We start from the raw sequence: 22,076 nt of genomic DNA, 5'->3' as shown, positions 1-22,076 counted from the left end.
AACACACCTGGAATTTCAAATATCTTGTGAAAATGGAAGTCACCACACCTTGGTAGCTCGTGTTTGTTCTCATCACAGTCTCTAGAATCCTTCCAGGAGTTCTTAAAGACAAGGGAAGTGAGTTGCTTTGAAGCCATTAATTTTCAAGTTCTAAAATTTTTCAGAATTTTCAGTTGTTCAATAAAGCTGTTACTTATAAATTATATGTATTTTGTCTGCCAAATTGATAAAGAAACATTGTTATCAAATATAAACAATAGGTTTTTACTATAAACAATAGATTTTTATATCCTTTTTTTTCTTTCTTTTCTCCCTTTTCCAAAATTATATTTTTTAAGAAACACAAACTCAGGAGCCTTATTTTTTTCCCTTACAATATTCTTTTATCTAAATTAGTGCGGTATCATGAGTTTTGGTTGGGAAGAATGTTAATCATCACCTAGTTCAATTTTTGGATTTTATAGATTTCAAAGTCAGTGAAGGAAAGGACTCCTTCTCTAAGACATAGTACACATTCAGTATACATTAATTGAATGATTGGATGAATGAAAAATTTAATTTAATTTTTATCACCTGTTAAAATAATTTAGAATTCTGATTCAGTCTCAAAAATCTTCATGTATGTCTTTTTTCCTTCTGAATTAGGATTGGGTTATCAGAATAATTGACCTTTTTTTCCTTAATCTTGAATGCCATTTAATTCTGTTATGGGATTTTTCCATCGAGGGAGAGAGAGGAAATACATAGAATACACAAGTTATTGTTCTAAGGATTTTATATTCTTTCAAGGAAAGAATAAGTTAAGCTGGATAGTCTTGTTTCTCCTTTACATATCTGAGTTCCTCACTAGATTGTAATCTTTTGGGAGTGGTAGTTAGCTTTTTCATTTCTATGTCATTTTCTTTTCAACATCAGTCCCTAGTATATGTTGTAGTTTTTAGTAAATCGGGTGTTTGTTGAATTAATTAATTAAAGCTCCACTGTCAAAAATGTTTATGAACTGTAGTCATTTAGAGATATCTCCCCTGAGGGGGATAATAAAAAGGATCATAAGTTTATCATGTTGGAAGGATGAGTTGGGGTAAAACTATATTTTAGTACTAATTCTACTCCAGTAATATATTTGGTGCCATTTTTACAAAATATCCCCTTTATACCATTGATTTTGATAGGATGGATTATATCGCCAAGGCTTAGATTTTGAATTTCAGTTATTTTTAAAGATATTTTCTTCATACCTTCATTTTTTGGTACACTGTTTTTCTCTTGGGATCTTCCACATCTGTATTTGTGTGGTTTGAGTCTAGCTACTTATCATTTCCACCTTAACAGACTCTAGCTACTTAGCAGAGATTATTTTTGGTCTGGAGTATAAAGAATTATGAAGAAACAGTTTTTCTGCCCTTCTGACATTATAGAACATCAGTCGAGTTGGTTTAAAATGCTTTTTTCCTGTCTGCCTTCTGTAGAGTAACTTCTGAAGAAAATGGTCATAGTTTCCACACACCTCAAAAGGGACCGCCCAGTGAAGATGTCAGCATTGCTGCTTCTGATGTTCTTGAGACTGCTTCTAAATCTGCTAATCCACCCCACATGATTCAAGCCTCAGAAGAGCAGAGTTTAGCCCCAGCATCAATGAGAAAGTCTGGCAAGCTGAGACAGCAAATAGATGTGAAGGTGGAACTGGAGAAGCGGCAAGGAGGGAAGCAGCTCCTCAACTTAGTGGTCATTGGTAATGCCCTTTGTCCCTCTGGATCGTCAGCCTCCATGCCTTACCCTGCCCACTGTCTTGTGGCCGCATGGAAATTCCGAGTTCTCGATAGGTGGAATGGACAGAAAGCGAGGAGGCACGGCCTCATAATGCTTTCTAGTCACCTGAGGAGAGAGAATGCCAAGTTACCGAAGAAGTCATTACACTTGGTTGTGGGATTTTTTGTTTTGTGAACATTTTGAAATTGGCATGTCTTGTTGACAATTTTAATTTCCAAAAATCTGAGAAACTTACCCCCTCTGTAAAGAGACTTGCTCTTTTTTTTTCTATTTAGATGTTTTAACTGTCATTTGATAAATACTGGCATTATTACTGTAAACCACTGACATGAAATAGTGAGTTATACATGTATGCAATGCCTCAGTGTGAACGTCTGGAAATGTACCTGGTATTAATCCTGAATCAATTTTCTTTAGGTCATGTTGATGCTGGGAAAAGTACTCTGATGGGCCATATGCTTTATCTTCTGGGTAATGTAAACAAAAGAACTATGCATAAGTATGAACAGGAGTCTAAAAAGGCTGGCAAAGCTTCGTTTGCATATGCATGGGTCTTGGATGAGACTGGCGAAGAAAGGGAAAGGTAGTCACTATATTTTGTAATTTTCAGTTTGAAGTCATATAGTCTTCTAAAATAAGTGTATAATATGTCTCAAATTTGTAAAACATATGAAATACGTTAGAGACTATTTTTAGAAAATAGCTTTTAAATATCAGGGAAAATCTACATACTGTTTTTACTCCTCGAAACTTTATGGAAATAGATTAAAAGAATGTTTGTCAGAAACAAAGTAAAACAAAAGCCATGCAGAAAAAAAAACAGTAAAAATCATAAGCTAATTATTCTATGGGATAAGTTTCAGTTGTTACTTCCTTAAGTACATGTCAAATTGTCTTGATTTTGAATTAAAAGTAAGACTTTTAATTTCATGTCAGCTTACAAAGGAAATGTAACTGTAGTAAAACCTCTTTTGTCTAGAATCTAAGTAACCAGCAAATTCAAATTACTAAATAATTCATTTTTATACTTTATATATTCTGTTTTTGTGAGACAGCAAACAAGTAATTCTGTAGCTATAATGCAGTCAGTTACTTATCTTTCTCTGTTACTGTGTTAAGTGCTAATTTTGGGGAGATTCTAATAGGAATATGCAGCTACTAATATACTCTGGCCAAAGAATAGTATTTCTTTTGAAGTATATTTAGAGTGACAGTATATATCATGCTAGGGTGGGAGAGCCAAAGGACACCTTGATAATGTCATGGCAGATATATCAACTGTGTCAAAATAATAACTATTTACAAACCAAGTCCTGTGAAAGTCTTAAATTAGCAAGGAGATTAAACTGTGTTCCCTGATGTCTTCAGTCTGATTATTGGAGAATGTATCTGGATATTCATGCCTTTTTAATATGTATTTTCTTGCAGTCTTGCATAGTATCCATTATAATATATGAGATAATGCTCTGTAGAGCAGGTCACAGTATTCCTTACCTCTTCTGGTAAACCAGAATTTGTATCATAATGTTTTCTCTTTCTTTGCGGGTGTCTTTAATTCTATATAGTATCACAGGCCTGTTTTCTATCCTAGTAAGAAAAATTAGCTGGACAGTTGCCAATTATGGAAAACAATGGAATTGTATATGATACAATATTAGAAGCCTAAATAATTTTCACCTGTCAGTTTAACAAGCACATTATTAAAGTATGTAGTTTTTTAGTTTTCTCTGCGTTATCTAATAAGTAGGTAAAGACATTGAGAACAGTATATTTAAGTTAGAATGGTTCACTTGAAGTTAACTAAGTTACCTAGTATCTTAGTTGAGCTGGCAAGTGAACTAATAATTGATTTGAATCCTACAATGGTCAGTCATTTTAGCTTTTTTGATAATGTTATCTATTGATTGGTTTTCATATTTTTGCTGCTGCTGGTTCTTTATTGCTCAGCATAAGTTTTAGAATATTTCTTCATTCCATAGACAGCAGATGCTTTCAGGTATATAATGGGAGTTTTAGCTCACCACCATATGTTCCTTAATAGCATTTACAAAATGTAATATGTTGCTTATCCCACCATGTTAAATATTTGTAAATCCCTTGTTCTTCTCAGATACTGAAGAACAGAAATGAGTAAATTTCATATCCTTTGGGTTGCAATGACATTTCATATCCTTAGGGTTACAAATTGAAATCAGAGCTGGGTCAGCAGAGTATACTCAGGTCAGTCTACAGAGGATCTCGGAGTAAGTCTTAGTTCGCCATTATTCTGAAGGTGCCCGTGGTGCTTGGATTATTGGGAATTATTAAAGAGAATTAAGCATCACTTTGTCAAACTTGGATGGCCCAGGCTTTCAGGTTAAACTCAAATGTCTTGACTAAGGAGACCCACAGTTACTTTATTGCTAGGGCAAACCTATAGTTTGTTATTCTAATTGTTGTACTCTTTTGGTAGTAAAAGGGAGTACTATTATTCATTACTTTGGATGATTCGGGGGCAGACCTCGTTTATTGCCTGCATGATTTCCCCATCTAAATGTCTGAGGCCTAGAATGACTGAGTGTCCCTGTAGACCTCCTTAGGCCTCTTATACAGGCTGAGGATCCCTAATCTGAAAATCTGAAATTCAAAATGCTCAAAAATCTGAAACATTTTGAGTGTTGGCATGACATCGCAAGTGGCACATTCTACATCTGATCTCATATGACAGGTCACACAAAACGACTAAAAATGTTGCATAAGAGTCCCTTCAGGCTATGTGTATAATGTGTATATGGAACATAAATGAATTTTGTGTTTAGACTTGGGTCCCATCCCTTAGATATCTCATTATGTATATGCAAATATTCCAAATCCAAACAAATGTGAAATTTGAAAAACTTCTAATCCCAAGCATTTCACTAATCTGAATCTATATTTTTTTGTGGCTGAAAAAGGCACTGTGTTGGTCTACAAGAAGAATTAAATAGGATAAAAAGCAGTCTGCTGTTCATGTCTCTCCGTTTCTTGAAAATTAAGCATCTGCTTTGATATCTTGTGTTTTCTAAATATGTAACATACTGACCAGCCTTGCAAATGAAAGTTTTAGAAGCTCATTTCTATAACTAGTGAAGCATAAGCATAGAACATGAAGAAAATTACCTCTTGGTAATGGTAATTTTTCATTTATCTTTTCTCATGTGCAGTATTTTTCCCCCATTTAGAGTTGTCCCCATATATGTTTCTTTGTTCACAGTTTACACTATTTCTTACAAAAAAAAATAAGGTAAGAGGGCATAACTATCATTTTTATTGAGCTCTTACTGCGAACACAACTTCATGTTGTTAAAGCCATATGAATGCACTTCTATGATACCAGACATTCCAGCCCTGATTGATAATTTAATTTTTCAAAAATAATGGTCTATAAATAAAATTTCCATTTTTACCTAAGAATTTAGATAATCATGTAGACTATTATTAATTTACTCTATAGCACTATTACATAGTACGTTCTAACCATTTTATGTTTTGTTTAAGGGGAGTAACCATGGATGTTGGTATGACCAAGTTTGAAACCACAACCAAAGTTATTACATTAATGGATGCTCCAGGCCATAAGGACTTCATTCCAAATATGATTACAGGAGCAGCCCAGGTAACTAATATTTTCTTCACAATAGTGTACTGACTGTACTTTATAAAATTTCCTAATGCTGAGGTTACAATTCTAGGATTTTAACTTTTAAAATATTTTAAAATGGAAAGTTTTAACCTTTATCAAGTTTGAACAAGAAAACAGCAATATTGTATTTTTCATGATCTTTTTACCTGTACTTTGTAAAATCTTGTTAAATTTCTTACAAAGAAACTATGTATAAAAGCTATGAATTTCTTTATTGTAAAAGGAATGGTAAAGGACTTGAGGTATAGCTTCATATTTCCTTTATTGATAAGTTGGCATGAATATTTCAAAATCTGCCTTATGTCTTTCGATATATTCAAGTCCTGTATCTTTTTAAAGAGCTTATTTATGCAGAAATAATGAAGCTTGGGTATTTTTACCCAGTGGTTTATTTACTTCCTTTAATAGTATTAAAAAGCATTACAATTTGTAAATTACATGATTCTTAGTAAGAATGCTACAAAAAATCAAATATAATTTGCAGTCATGCATCCTTTAATGATAAGGATATTTCTGAGAAATTAGTTGTTAGGCAGCTTCATTTGTGGACATATTAGTGTAATTTACACAAACCTGGATGGTAACATCTATTATACACCTAGACTATGTGGAGCCTGTAGCTTCAAGGCTGCAAACATGTTTAACATATTCCTGTATTGAATACTGTCAGCAGTTGTAGCACAGTGGTAATTGTGTATCTAAACTGATCTAAGCATATTATAGAAAAGGTACAGTAAAAATAGGGCATAAAAGATAAAAGATGATCCACCTGTATGGGGCATTTACCATGAATTGAGCTTGCAGGACTGGAAGTTGCTCTGGATGATTTGGTGAGTGAGCGGTGAGTGAATGTGAAGCCCTAGGACATTACTACACACTACTGTATACTTTACAAACACTGTACACTCAGGGGACACTAAATTTATTCAATAATATATTTTTCTTTCATAATAAATTAACCTTAGCTTACTGTAGCTTTTTTTACTTTATAAACTTTAAAATTTTTAAACTTTCTGACTCTTTTCTAACACTTAGCTTAAAGCAAAAACATATTGTATAGCTGTACAAAAATATTTTCTTTCTGTATAGCCTTATCCCGTAAGCTTTTTAAATTTTTTTTTTTTTTTTTACTTTTTAAACTTTTTTTTGGTGAAAAACAAAGACACAAATATGCACATTAGCCTAGGCCTACACAGGATCAGGATCATCAATATCACTGTCTTCCACCTCCACATCTTGTCCCACTGGAAGGTCTTCAGGGGCAATAACGTGCATGAAGCTGCCATCTCCTGTGATAACAATGCCTTCTTCTGGATACCTCCTGAAGGATCTGCTTGAGGCTGTTTTACAGTTAACTTATTTTTTAATAAATGCAAGGGATATATTTTAAAATAATTATAAAGTGAAAAATAGTACATAAACCACTATCATAGTTGTTATAAATTATTGTACATAATTGCATATGCGATATTCTTTTAAATAATTGGCAGCACAGTAGATTTGTTTATAGCAATATCATCACAGATACATGAGTAATACATGGTGCTATGACATTGTGGCAGCTATGACATCACTAGGCAATGGGAGTTTTTCAGCTCTATTATAATTTTAATGTGGGACTACCATCATATATGCGGTCCATGGTTGACCAAAACATTGTGCTGCATATCACAGTAACTCTAAATGATTAAAGCAATGAAAATAGCACTGTATATATAGGGCCTTGATTTCTTTCATAATGGATGATTACTTGAAAACAGGAAGAGTTCAAATAACTCGGTTCTGTAACACGGCAATAGTGTGACTTCAAGCAATTAACCATTTACTGGGTTCCACTCATTAAAAGAGTAATTTTTTGAGGCAGGATCTCACCCTGTAGCCCAGGCTGGAGTGCAGTGGCACAATCACCAGTCCCTGCATCTGCAGTCTCCCGGACTCAAGTGATCCTGTCACCCTAGCCTCCTGAGTAGCTGGGCCTGCAGGCCAGTGCCACCATGCCTGGCTAATTTTTAAATTTTTTGTAGAGATGGGATCTCATTGTATTGCCCAGGCTGGCCTTAAAATCCTGGGCTCAAGCAATGCTCCCACCTCAGCCTCCCAAACTGTTGGGATTACAGGTGTGAGCCACTGTGCCCAGCCAAAAAGAATTTTAAGATAAACATTTGTCAACCAAAAATGATATTGTATGACTATATTATAATATATATGAAGATAAATGAGAAATTATTTGATTCCATTTTAGAAAGCTGATATGTAATTTTAGAATATTAATTCAAAATTCATGGACTGAATGTGATAAAAGATTGAAATAAAGTAATTATCACTGTTAATTGAGTATTGAATATGGGCTGGACACTATATTAGGTGTTATATGCATTTAGTTTAATATAATCTTTATAACAATTCTATGAAGTATATATTATCACCATTTTAAATTAGTATGCAATCATCCCTCCATATGCATTGGTTCTGCATTTGTGGATTCAGTCAACTGTGGATAAAAATATTTTGGGGGAGTGGTGGAATTCCGCAAAGTTCCAAAAAGCAAAATTTGAATTTGCTGCATGCTGAATACTGTGTTGAATCTATGCAAGTGAAGTCAAGTGGTGTGTAGGCATTGTGTTAGGCATTACACATAATCTAGAGATAATTTAAAGTGTGTGAGGGGAAGTGTATAGGCTATATGCAAAGACTACCCCTTTCATATAAGGGACTTAAGCATTCATAGATTTTGGTATTTGTGGGGGTTGGGAGGTCTGGAACCAATCCCTCACTGATACTGAGGGAAACCATACTTCTCATTGCATTTACCAAAGAATACAATATAGTTTTGTTTCTTCTTTGTGTGTGTGTGTGTGTGTGTGTGTGTCTGCAAGTCTTTTTCTTTTTTTTTTCATTGAGTGATTACTTTTTGAATGCTGGCTATGTGGCAAGCACTGTGGTAGGCAGTCTGGGAATACAATGTCTACAAAGCACTGATAGTTTAATGGGAGAGACGCACCAGAACAAGCAGTTATAGCAAAAATGCTTTTGAATTCTGGGACCTTAGAGCCATAGTTATTATAAAGATTGTTTATTCCAGGCCCGGGTGTGGAGGCTCATGCCTGTAATCCCCGTACTTTGGGAGGCTGAGGTGGGCAGATCACTTGAACCCAGGAGTTCAGGACCAGCCTGGGCAACATGGCAAAACCTTATCTCTACTAACAATACAAAAAAATTAGCTGGGTGTGGTGGCAGGTACCTGTAGTCTCACTTACTCTGGAAGCTGAAGTGGGAGAATCACCTGAGCTCAGGAAGTTGAGGCTGCAGTGAGCTGTGAGTCAAGGGAGTGAGACCCTGCCTCAAAAACAAAAATTATTTATTTCCAACTCTTTCTGGAATTATGGTAGGAAAGGATTTTAGAGATCATCTAATTGAATTCTATTATGTAACAAATAAAGAGACTCAAAGATGTTAAGTAACTTGCCCAGTGTACAAAATATTGCAGTAGGCTTTGGGAACACGAAACATACAAAGCATCTCCCTTGCCTCAGGGAAATGACTGACAGTGTAGAAGATGAGACGTGAAGATGAAAGGCTAACAGTTGCACTCCAGGAAGAACAGAGAAGATACACATTGTGAAGAGAGATCGCTTTATTCTGCTTGATCTTCAGAGGCTTCCTGGAAAACGTGTAGTAGGCATTTGGATTCGCAAAGACAAGAGCTATTGCCTAGAAATAATATTAATAGAGAAATTGCCCAGTAATTTTTTGGCGATTGTAATAGGAAGATTAGGTAGAACATTTGTGGGCTTAGGTATCTTAATACCAATTCAGTGAATTTCGCATTTTAATCTAAGAAGGTAAATAGAGTTTTACAGTTATTATGAAAACCTAATGAGAAAAAGATTTTCAGTAACTGAGACTAGGACTTGGAAGTTCAGGTCTGAATGTTTTAATAAACTATATTTATCCCCTAGTGTTTCTGTGAAGTAAGTACATTGACAATCCAGACAGGGTAGACAACTTGCCTGAGATGTGGAGAACAGTTACTGACTACAGGTATATGTGAAAGAGCCAATTTTCAAATTGATTGCTTCTGTTCGTACTCTTATCTAAGAATCCTTGATCAAAAGAGCTGGATCTCATTGAGGAAATTAGTGTTCAGCTTTATAAAATATGAAGGATTGGAAGTGAAGACTGCACTTAAGAGCAGAGACAAAGCAGGAGTATTTAGGTACAAGTAAAAGGAAATGGAAATAGTGTAAATTGCCCCACCAGACAAAGTATATGGATGGTACTTCAATTTATTTATTTATTTTTATTTATTTTTTTGAGAAGGAGTCTTGCTCTGTCTTCCAAGCTGGAGTGCAGTGGTACTATCTTGGCTTACTGCAGCCTCCACCTCCTGGGTTCAAGCAGTTCTCCTGTCTCCTGAGTAGCTAGGATTACAGGTGCGCACTACCATGCCTGGCTAATTTTTGTATTTTTAGTAGAGACAGGGTTTCATCATATTGGTCAGGCTGGTCTCGAACGCCTGACCTTGTGATATGCCTGCCTCAGCCTCCCAAAGTGCTGGGATTACAGGTGTGAGCCACCCAGCCCAGCCAGATACTTCACTTTAAATTGTAATGTTCTATTTTGAGAAATTATCTGAGACATTCTTGACATATTTTATGACCGTTTGTTTTCCTTATGGTGAGGATTATATATTACATGTGAAATTATTATTTTTAATTATTATTATTTTTTTGAGACAGAGTCTTGCTCTGTCACCAGGCGCCAGGCTGGAGTGTAGTGTTGCGATCTCACCTCACTGCAACCTCCGCCTCCCGGGTTCAAGCATTCTCCTGCCTCAGCCTCCTAAGTAGCTGGGTCTACAGGCATGTGCCACCACACTCAGCTAATTTTTGTATTTTATTTTAGTAGAGACGAGTTTTACTATGTTGGCCAGGATGATCTTGGTCTCTTGACCTCGTGATCTGCCCACCTTGGCCTCCCAAAGTGCTGGGATTACAGACGTGAGCTACCGCACCCGGCTGAAATTCTTTAAAAACTGGACAGCACAGTCATTCGGGAAGCAACAAAAAAACAAGCTGTGGTGGACTTTTGTTCTGACCAGGAAGCAGGAGAACTTAATGATGTGGATGGAATATAAGAGGACCCTGAGAGAAAGTGATTGTCATTAACAGTCTCTAGATAGCTAAAGAGGGGAATGCCATGTATAGTCATTGTTTGCTGGATTACACAAAAGTGGATTTCTGTAACAAACAAGTACACATACAAAATAAAAGCTGTAAAAGAGAAAATAAGAGTGTTCTTTAAAAAAATGCCCCTACAGTGCATTGACAGAAATAATTGATAAGAATGAAAAGGAGGAACACCTATGGTTGCACAAATTGTCTATTGCACATTTTAAAAGGCTGGATCCACATGATGTGGCATCAACACAAAAGAATAGTGGGAACCTGTAAAGTTGGTTTCAATAAGGCTAACAAAGAAAGTGATAAGCTAAGGTTAGCTTGCTTCTTTTATGGGGTGTGTAATTTGAGACTGAAAGAAACGTCTTTCTGATTCACAAGATGGTCCACAGAGGTTAGAAAACTTTGTTATACAGGGCTCTTTTTCAATAGCTGTAGAGAATGAATATGCTGCTTTTTGATAATTTATTTATTTGCAGTTTTTCTTCATTTTAAATAATATTCTGATGAATAGCTTTGTAAATCTTTGCTTACTTCTCTGGGATATATTCCTAGAGGTAGAATTGATGGGAGGTAGAATATTAATAATTTTTAAGTTCTTGATACTTTTCATGAAAATGCCCCCTGGAAGGTTGTGCACCTACAGTCCCAACAGCAATATTTGAGAATGTCCTTCTGCTTACAGCAAATAATTTTGTCTTTTAAATCTTTAACAGTGGAGCAGGGGAATATGTCAATGTGTTTTTAATTTACTTTTTAAAAAGTTTTGGTTTCTACTGAATTTGAATTTTTTTCATGTTTGTTGACCATTTATATTTCTTTAGCAAATAGCTTGCGTGTATCCTTTAAAGTTATGTCTTACCATTTTCTGTTTTTTTGGTAAAGACTCTATAGAGATTATAACTTTTACCTTATATATTACAAATGTTTGTCCCTCTTTGTTTACTTCTTTTTGTTTTTTTGAGACAGAGTCACGTTCTGTTGCCCAAGCTGGAGTGCAGTGGTGCCATCTTGGCTCACTGCAACCTCTGCCTCCCAGGTTCAAGTGATATTCATACCTTAGCTTCCCAAGTAGCTGGGACTACCGGTGTGTGCCACCACATGTGACTAATTATTGTATTTTTTGCAGAGATGGAGTTTTACAGTATTGGCTAGGCTGGTCTCAAACTCCTGACCTCAGATGATCTTCTTGCCTCAGCCTCCAAAAGTGCCTCTGCCTCCAACAGCAGCTGGCTCCACTGTGCCCAGCTGCTGTTTACTTATGTTTTTAATTTTGTTTGTTTTTCCTCCTTTGCTTAGATATTTTAATTTTTATATAATCAAATATGGACCTTTTTTCTTGTTCTTTATGTCATTATTTTTGGTGACTTTTTTATCCTAAAATTTAATCCATCTTTGGGAGTCTTTTTTTTGATTTGTTTTGGTGGTGGTAGTTAGGGTCTTCCTTTAAAAATATGATTAACATAATTAATTGAATAATCTGTCCTTTGAATTAAAATGCTGAAATATTATTTCTGGTTTCAATTATTTTTCTTTTTTAGGCAGATGTAGCTGTTTTAGTTGTAGACGCCAGCAGGGGAGAGTTTGAAGCTGGATTTGAGACTGGAGGACAAACACGAGAGCATGGACTCTTGGTCCGTTCTCTGGGAGTGACGCAGCTTGCAGTTGCAGTTAATAAAATGGATCAGGTATTTAAAGGCTTTGCAAGGGTTTGTTTAAGATGTTAATTAAGATGTTATTCTGCTCATATGGATGACCTCAAATGTGACTAGTATGTATTTTGTTAGTCAATTGCCATGTTTTTAAAAATAAATTCTCTGTTCTCATCTTAAATAAGTGAGATGTTAGTAATTTTTAAGCAAGAGAATGTCTTCTTATTTTCAAAATTAATTTTTAAAACCCGAACATTGTTTTAAATTATAAAAGAATACATGTTTATTATAGTGGAATGAAAGTATAAAAATCAGAAATAAACCTGTATTTCCAGCCGGGCGCGGTGGCTCAAGCCTCTAATCCCAGTACTTTGGGAGGCCGAGGCGGGTGGATCACGAGGTCATGAGATCGAGACCATCCTGGTCAAAATGGTGAAACCCCGTCACTACTAAAGATACAAAAAATTAGCTGGGCGTGGTGGCGCGTGCCTGTAATCCCAGCTACTCTGGAGGCTGAGGCAGGAGAATTGCCTGAACCCAGGAGGCGGAGGTTGTGGTGAGCCAAGATCGCGCCATTGCATTCCAGCCCGGGTAACAAGAGTGAAACTCCGTCTCAAAAACAAAAACAAAAACCTATATTTCCAATTCTCCTTCCCACCCAGCAGCTTATAACATTTCATTTTATATATTCATCCAATTTTTAAAAATAATCTTATTTACAACATTGGGTTATCTGTTTTATTCTGCTTTTTTAAAAAAGATAATTTTCTTGTCTTCTTGTGCATGTTTCCAAGTAATTAATAATCCTTGGATAAAAAGGGTGCTGTTTTAATGGCTCTATTCTATTTTAAAGATATAATTTATTAGATATCTACTTTTGAACATTTCCTCTGTGTGTGTTTAGAAATGGTTCATTCCATGGAAATTTCTGGGCCTAAGGGAATATACCTTTTAAGATTTGCTGAACCTTATAAGATTTGATAATTAAAATGCCTTTGAGCAAAATTCTAGTTATTTACTCCTGGCACATATGGTGTATTTACTTTCCTTAACTCTTATCAACACTGTTGTTATTACAAAATTGTTTTCCCAATTTATATATAAAACATAATTCCTCTTTTTTAAAAAATTTACTCCTCTGTGAATGTTGGTATGTAAATATATTCTGTGTATTTACAATTTGTTGTTTCTTTTGGGAATTATTTATATAATTTGCTCATTTTTGGAGTTGTATTTTTTTCTTACCAATTTGTAAACATACTTTATTTATTAAAGATATCACCCCTCTATCCTCTTTTAGATATATTTCCCAATTTGTTACTTTACTTTTTGTTTATCGTATGTTTTGGATATATACTCAACTTTATAAATAGTTCCTTTTGACTTCTGTCTTTATGCTTATGTATTTTCTTTTTTTTGAGATGGAGTCTCGCTCTGTTGCCCAGGCTAGAGTGCTGTGGTGCCATCATAGCTTACTGCAGCCTCATTTCCTGGACTCAAGCAATCCTCCTATGTCAGTCTCACTAGTAGCTGGGACTACAGGTGTGTACCACCATGCCCTGCTAATTTTTAGTTTTTTGGAGCGATAATGTCTCTCTGTGTTGCCCAGGCTGGACTGGAACTCCTGGCATCAAGCTGTCTTCTTGCCACAGCCTCTCAAAGTGCTAGGATTACAGGTGTGGGTCACTGCACCCAGCCTACTTAGGTATTTTCTTACCCTGGGATCTGATTCACCTACATTTGCTATTAGTTCCTTTATGGTATTATTAAAAGTACATGTACTTTAAATTTTTTCCCAGCATTTGACCATGAAAATTTTCAAATATAAAGAAAAGCTGAAAGAATTTTACAGTAAGCACCCATATTACACCCACTTACTAAAACTCTGCCTCATACTTGATCACATGTTGGTTTCTCTGTCTACTTCTTTATCCATCCATTAATCCATTTCTTTGGCATGCATTTCCATGTAAGTTGCAAACCCCTAAATACTGCAGTGGCATGTCATTATCTAGAGTTCATATTACATATACTTTTTTAGTCTCTTTGGCTTGAGGGGAGTGCTAACAATTTTATTTTATTCTAACAGCTGGCCCAAGCAAAAGGGAGTAAAATACTCACTTTTCCAACCTAAATTTGAAATCACTTTGAGCATATATATAAAATTCTAAATGTACTGGAGATTATTTCTAGGCTTTCTCTTTTAGGGAAAATTACTTTTAAATTGTATTAGTGTCAAGATCTGATATTCTGTGTTTTGATTTTAATGGATTTTATATTTATATTTTATATAGTCAATTATTTATATTTCATTGCAGAAATTTTAATTTTATGTATCATGTTCTGAAGCATAGCTTTAAAAATAAATTGGATCTTTATCAGGTTAATTGGCAACAAGAAAGATTTCAAGAGATTACTGGAAAACTGGGGCACTTTCTTAAGCAAGCAGGTTTCAAGGTAAGATCATTTTAAATTTGTTATTACTTTCCTTAAGTCATGAGAGGAAAACTAATACTTTGATATTCTTATTAAATTTGTTTAATTCTCTTTGCTTTATTTCCTCTTGAATATCCTGTATATAATATATTCTTTGGATTATTTCACCTTAGAAAATTGCATATGTTTAACATTCAGGTTCGTTTTTACATAAGCAAAATACTTATATCCTACCTATTAAATTAGATGGTATAGGTTTAGGGAGGTCACAGAGGAATGTAGAAATTGATAGGGAGGAATTTGTCCATGAGGCATATGTAATACCAAATGCTCGAATGTTTTGGAATAAATTTGCAAGTTTCCCAAAATCAAAAAAGTTGAAAATTATTAGATCAGATAACTTTGGGGCTGTAGTTCTATGATTTCTATTACCTTTTAAAAAGTACATGGTTGCTTTTGCAAACTTGGTACAGTTATGGTAATGGTGAATCTTTTAAGTTTTTAAAAAATGTGTTAAGTTTCATAAGTCAATCTTTTTAATAGGAGAGTGACGTAGCTTTTATTCCTACAAGTGGTCTCAGTGGTGAAAATCTAATCACAAGATCTCAGTCAAGTGAACTCACAAAATGGTATAAAGGACTGTGTTTATTAGAACAAATTGGTAAGTATACTGCCATTCTAGCTTTACTGCATTATAAACTTGGTATTAATTATTATTTAGAGCTCTTTATGAGAGATAATCACATGTATGAAAAAGCATAGAATTTGTAGTCAGAGGAACTAAGTTGCCTGTTTTGTCCACATGTGCAATACTTAACCTGTTAGCTCTGTTTTCCTCAGTGAATGAAGCCAGTGCCTGCCTTACGTATCTCATAGAGTATTGTTGAAATTAAATGAGATTAACATTCATTTTATAAACTGCAAAGTATTACTGGTTGAATATCCCTTATCTGAAATGTTTGGGACTGGAAGTGTTTGGATTTTATATTTTTCTGGATTTTGGAATATTTATATTATACTTACCATTTGAGCAGCCCAAATTCAAAAATCTGAAATTCAAAATACTCCAGTGAGCATTTTCTTTGAGCATCTTATTGGTGCTCAAAAAGTTTCAGATTCTGGAGTATTTCAGATTTCAGAATTTTGGATTCGGATGCTCAATGTGTATATTAGTGACAGTTCATTTGCTATTAGTAATAATAAAAAGTAGTTATTTTCAAGTAGAAGTGGAATTATAATGAGTTTATTGAAGTGAGTCAAAAATTTAATTTTAAATTAAACCTTGCCTTTTGCATTTTTTTCCAGATTCCTTTAAGCCTCCCCAGCGATCTATTGACAAGCCTTTTAGATTATGTGTATCCGATGTTTTCAAAGGTAAGTGCTACCTCGGCAGTGCTTCTTCAGTAGAGCCCACATTTCCCCATTCCCTCCTGACCTTTCCTGGACTAAGTTATGGCAGTATATTGCCTTCAGAGTCACTCTTCTTCATGCCCAAGTAAGGATCACTGTCAATCTTAAAGTGCACAGTTTTAGTCACTTAACTTCCCTGTCTAGGAAAACCCTCAGTTTACTTACCATTTCTCGTCTTTCAAGCATAAGAAAACCTTTTGTCTTTCCAACTTTATAGTTTTTTTCGTACCGTTAGATTCCTTTAGTTTTCGGGTTCTTCAACCAACTGGATTGTTCATTGTTTTTTAACCACACCGGATGTGTTTATTGCCACACGTCTACCCATGCTTCCCTGTTGTGTCATTCTTTCCCTTTACTTGTCCATTTCCTACCCATCTGTAGCCATCTGGGTCCAATTAGGAGTTAGATACACATAGGTGAAATGGCAAATGTAATATAAAGAATTATTGACTATGATAAAAATGCAGCTAAAAGATATACAGAAACTTTATAGGTAGGCCTGAGCAAGGACCAGCTTAGAACAGATTCAGACCTTGCTGTAAGAGATAATGTATTAAATGCCCAAAAATATACCTAACTTAATATAGGCAAGATCCTATATAGAAAACTATAAAATGGAAATACAATGTAAAAACTCAATAAATAAAAGGATATAAGATTTATCTATTAGAATAATAAAAACTGTAAGGATGTCATTTGTTCTCTAAATCTTCATTGTCACAGAGTAAGCAATGCAGAGTGGATCTAGAACTGAGCAGCATTAAACTGATAACTGGCGTGCTTACCTGAGCACATGCCCTGATGCATCCCTCTGTATTCTCTCTACCCTCTGTCATTGCACTTTCATGCAAAATTTTTTCTGTGCTATTTATCTCACTTACATTATGAACTCCTTGAAGGGAAGTACTATCTCTTCTTTATCTATATTTGCAGCCCGAGCCCAGTGCCTGGCGCATAATACATTTAATATATGAATTAAAAAATGAATGAATGAATGTGCTTTGAAAAAATCATGCAATGAAATTGAAATTTATCATTATCATTATTAGCTTCCAGTGTTCTAGTAATAGAGGAAATATGCTAATGGTTTCCAGAATGCCCATTGTTTATCAAGAATACAAGAGCTGGTTACTTTTCTTTTATTAACAGTGTTTGCTGACTGTACTTTCTCACTTCCTGTTCCCCATTCAGGCTGCTCTGGCTTCTTGCTACGCTGCTAAAGTCAATCACATTTTCAATTCTATCTTACTTGAATTTGGTATTGGTTCTGATGCTGGTAGCCACATCCACCTAGAAACTTTCCTCCCTTGGTTTCTGTGACCTGCTTTCTTCCGTTAACTTGCCTGGTTCTCTGACCTCTGTGTATCTTCTCTATGGGCTCGTCATTCTCTGTCTCTTAAACAGTGTTCTGCTGCCTCAGTCCTCTTCTTACTCTGCAAGCTCCTTTTGAACTGACATTCATGAGCTTCTCTACCTTCTGCATCTTGATGCTTTCCAAATCTCTGTCTCTAACCCAAACCTTTTTCTCATTTTCCGCACACTTGTACATCTCTCCTGAGAGTGTTTTCTTTTGGGGATACCATTCTCATGGAATGTGGTGTGATTGGTCCCCACTGGAATGCAACTTCTGCATGTGTATGTCTCACAGACACTTCAGATTTGCCAAGCCTAAAATGGATCTTGTCTTTAGTTTCATATCTCACAGTTAATGCATCATGATCTCAGATTTTCCCCTTTCTGTCATTACTCGTCACTTTTCTTACCTCTCCAAACTTGTTCCCAAATCCTTATTCCCAAATTCTTGAGTTGATTTTTCTGTAGTGTGTGTGTGCATTTGTATCAGCTTCTACTCTAACACAGAAATACCTCCGTTCACAATGTTTGCTGGCTTCCTAGTACTTAACTGCAGGATGAAATTTAAACCCGAAGTGTGATTTGTGAGTCCCTTCTATTATTTCTCCCTTGCCTATCTCTGTTGCCTCCTGTCTTGCATTTTCTTCATTATTCTGTATGGTCCCCTCCCCACAGCCCCCAAAAGTGACAGATGGCTCTTAGCACATCCTTTATTTGGTTATGCCTTTGCACAGTTTCCTGGGGCAGCAATGTCTTCCCACATACAAGCTACCTAATAAACACTTATTCCTTCTTCAAAGTGCCCAGATTTCTGTTCTCACCATCATGGGTTCTTTGGTATACCTTTCTGTTTCTATTGTACATTTTAAATAGCGTTTGTCTCAGGACAATGTAATTGTTTTCATCTTTCTCTTTACTACTATAATATCTTTATGGGCAAGGACTTATATTTTTATTTTTTTATCCCCCAAGTTCAGTATAATGTCTGGTACTTATAGAGAAATACTTATTATTTCTCAATAAATATTTGAGAAAGGAATGAACCTCTATTTTTGGTAATATGAGTGCTTTTATTTCCAAAAAAGTAAAATATATGCCATATTTAGTAGAGATGTTAACTCTGAAATGATTATTTGTCCATTGAACTACTAGTTTTATGTAACTACTTAGGAACTAAGTATAGTTAGTAATATTAATCATCAGATAACATTGCTGTATGAATCATAAGATTTTGGTATGTTTTGCAGATCAGGGATCAGGATTTTGCATAACTGGTAAAATTGAAGCTGGTTATATTCAAACTGGTGACCGACTACTGGCAATGCCTCCTAATGAAACTTGTACCGTAAAAGGTATTTATCTGCAAGATGCTTTTGCTAAACAAGCCTTAAGTTGAGACAGCAAATTTTTAAAAAGTGGTTCAGTTACCACTCCAAAGTAAGTAACCTCTTACTGAAATTGTGACTGACTGTCAAAATGATACTAACTGTTGAAGATGAAAATGTGAAAACATTAAACGATTTTTTTCTTTTGTGACTGTTTATGTATGTATATTTACATATCACATTCTAACTGGGTAGCATTCTATTTTTGACACTGATTAGAGTAGACTGGTTAGGATTTAACCAGATATGTATGGATACCTCACAGATACATTTGGAATAATATTCTGTAGCAGATATTAAATCTAGTCCTAGCCTGACCCTAACCAGTCAATAGCAAAGCAGCCTGCTTTGAAATGTATATTTCAGAATAACTATAAATTAACAGCTTTGGTCACGTTTATGCCAAAAATATATGTTTATTTTATAGGAAGATGTAAGTAAGATTCAAATGCAGAAAAACCCAATGTTGAAAGGAGAAATTGAGCTTGTAAATTACCACAGTCACTGTTTCTGCACATAGACCTAATTTTTTTTATAGTAACTGATAATTATTTCTGTCTTCTAATACAGACATATATACATACATATTTATGTATGTGAGTACATGTTATATGCTACATGTATATGTCTGTATAATATTATTTTCCAAATTTTGACTAAAGCTTTATAATTCTATATCTCTTTTATTCTGGCTTCCAACTTAGCCTCTGACTTGTGAAGATCTATTTTATACTATAAAATAACATTATTTGTAACCATTTTAAGCTGAAGTATAGCCTATTAAAAAGAAAAAATTTTTGATTTTAGTATTTTTCCCTGTTACTCTTAATTTATAGTTCATATCTAGAGTTGTACCTGATTGATTTATAAATTTGAATGTATATTTTGCTTGAATTATTATACTGTCTTTAAAAGAAGATTTCTTGAAAAGTTTAAGAAATTAATGAATATCTCTTGAAGTTACATGGTTTAACCTACATTTAAAGATGAGTAAGGGAATGAAAACCAGTTATTTCCATTTGACCTTTTTTATTTCTGCCCACTAGGGATCATGAAATTTCTGTTTTGATAGAAAGTAACATGCACTTTAAAAATAGTGTCATTTTCTATAGATCTGTTCATTGTGTGCAAGTACAGCTCTCTGCTTTTGTGTTATAAAGTGACGAGCTATAATAATTTTGAAACACTATGTTTTTGGTGTGCTAACGATCATTTTTGAGAACAAGAATTTTTTTTATGGTCGAGCCATGAATTAAAACCATGATCCTAAAGTTCTCACAGACCTTAAGATTGACTCTCTTATAACCTCTAAAATCCTTAGTGACCTCTGAAAGTCTCACATTCTTTACCCCCTTCTTCTCTCTACTTTTCATACAGAGAAACTGGAAGCATTATCTTTAATCAGTGTTTGTTAAGAGAGAAGTCTTATCAGAAGAAGCCCCAGGGAAGAACCACACTACTCCTTGAGAGCCAGTCTTTTTTTTTTTTAAATTGCATTTTAGGTTTTGGGGTACATGTGGAGGACATGCAAGATAGTTGCATAGGTACAGACATGGCAGTGTGATTCGCTGCCTTCCTCCCCTTCACGTATATCTGGCATTTCTCCCCAACTCCCCACCCCCCGCTATCTCTCCCCTATTCCCCCCAACAGACCCCAGTGTGTAGTGCTCCCCTCCCTGTGTCCATGTGTTCTTATTGTTCAACACCCGCCTATGAGTGAGAACATGCGGTATTTCATTTTCTGTTCTTGTGTCAGTTTGCTGAGAATGATGTTCTCCAGGTTCATCCATGTCCCTACAAAGGACACGAACTCATCGTTTTTGATTGCTGCATAATATTCCATGTTGTATATGTGCCACATTTTCCCTATCCAGTCTATCATCGATGGGCATTTGGGTTGATTCCAGGTCTTTGCTATTGTAAATAGTTCTGCAATGAACATTCGTGTGCATGTGTCCTTATAATAGAAGGATTTATAATCCTTTGGATATATACCCAGAAATGGGATTGCTGGGTCAAAAGGAATTTCTATTTCTAGGTCCTTGAGGAATTGCCACACTGTCTTCCACAATGGTTGAACTAATTTACACTCCCACCAGCAGTGTAAAAGTGTTCCTATTTCTCCACATCCTCTCCAGCATCTGTTGTCTCCAGTTTTTTTAATGATCGCCATTCTAATTGGCATGAGATGGTATCTCAATGTAGTTTTGATTTGCATCTCTCTAATGACCAGTGATGATGAGCATTTTTTCATATGTTTGTTGGCCTAATGTATGTCTTCTTTTGTAAAGTGTCTGTTCATATCCTTTGCCCACTTTTGAATGGGCTTGTTTGTTTTTTTCTTGTAAATCTATTTGAGTTCTTTCTAAATTCTGGATATCAGCCCTTTGTCAGATGGGGAAACTGCAAAAATTTTTTCCCAGTCTGTTGGTTGCCGATTCACTCTAATGACTGTTTCTTTTGCCATGCAGAAGCTGTGGAGTTTGATTAGGTCCCATTTGTCTATTTTGGCTTTTGTTGCCAATGCTTTTGGTGTTTTGGTCATGAAGTCCTTGCCTACTCCTATGTCCTAAATGGTTTTGCCTAATTTTCTTCTAGGGTTTTTATGGTGTTAGGTCTTATATTTAAGTCTTTAATCCATCTGGAGTTAATTTTAGTGTAAGGTGTCAGGAAGGGGTCCAGTTTCTGCTTTCTGCACATAGCTAGCCAGTTTTCCCAACACCATTTATTAAACAGGGAATCCTTTCCCCATTGCTTGTTTTTGTCAGGTTTATCAAAGATTGTATGATTGTAGATAGGTTGTGTTGCCTCTCATGCCTCTGTTCTGTTCCACTGGTCTATATCTCTGGTTTGGCACCAGTACCATGCTGTTTTGATTACAGTAGCCTTATAGTATAGTTTGGAGTCTGGTAGTGTGATGCCTCCTGCTCTGTTTTTTTGACATAGAATTGACTTGGCTATGTGGGCTCTCTTTTGGTTCCATGTGAAGTTTAAGGTGGATTTTTCCAGTTCTGTGAAGAAGGTCATTGGTAGCTTGATGGGGATAGAGTTGAATCTGTAAATTACTTTGGGCAGTATGGCCATTTTCACGATACTGATTCTTCCTAACCATGAACATGGAATGTTTCTCCATCTGTCTGTGTCCTCACTTATTTCATTGAGCAGTGGTTTGTAGTTCTCCTTGAAGAGGTCCTTTACGTTCTTTGTTAGTTGTATTCCTAGGTATTTT

General features: G+C 35.3%; 1 protein-coding gene across 2 annotated transcripts in view; it reads left to right on the top strand.

Moving 5' to 3' along the window:
- The window catches only part of HBS1L (HBS1 like translational GTPase), an 89,976-nt gene that overhangs the window by 54,028 nt on the left and 13,872 nt on the right, over nucleotides 1-22,076 (top strand). For both annotated transcript variants that reach the window (XM_078370812.1, XM_002747054.6), the window contains 8 exons: nucleotides 1,470-1,732; nucleotides 2,188-2,353; nucleotides 5,287-5,404; nucleotides 12,153-12,299; nucleotides 14,646-14,720; nucleotides 15,243-15,360; nucleotides 16,005-16,073; nucleotides 18,710-18,814. In XM_078370812.1, coding sequence (XP_078226938.1) covers nucleotides 1,470-1,732; nucleotides 2,188-2,353; nucleotides 5,287-5,404; nucleotides 12,153-12,299; nucleotides 14,646-14,720; nucleotides 15,243-15,360; nucleotides 16,005-16,073; nucleotides 18,710-18,814 — 1,061 coding nt within the window. The remainder of the gene's footprint in view (nucleotides 1-1,469; nucleotides 1,733-2,187; nucleotides 2,354-5,286; nucleotides 5,405-12,152; nucleotides 12,300-14,645; nucleotides 14,721-15,242; nucleotides 15,361-16,004; nucleotides 16,074-18,709; nucleotides 18,815-22,076) is intronic.

Source organism: Callithrix jacchus, chromosome 4, assembly GCF_049354715.1.
Source record: "Callithrix jacchus isolate 240 chromosome 4, calJac240_pri, whole genome shotgun sequence".
Classification (NCBI taxonomy): domain Eukaryota; kingdom Metazoa; phylum Chordata; class Mammalia; order Primates; family Cebidae; genus Callithrix; species Callithrix jacchus.
This window is presented reverse-complemented; position numbering and strand designations above follow the sequence as displayed.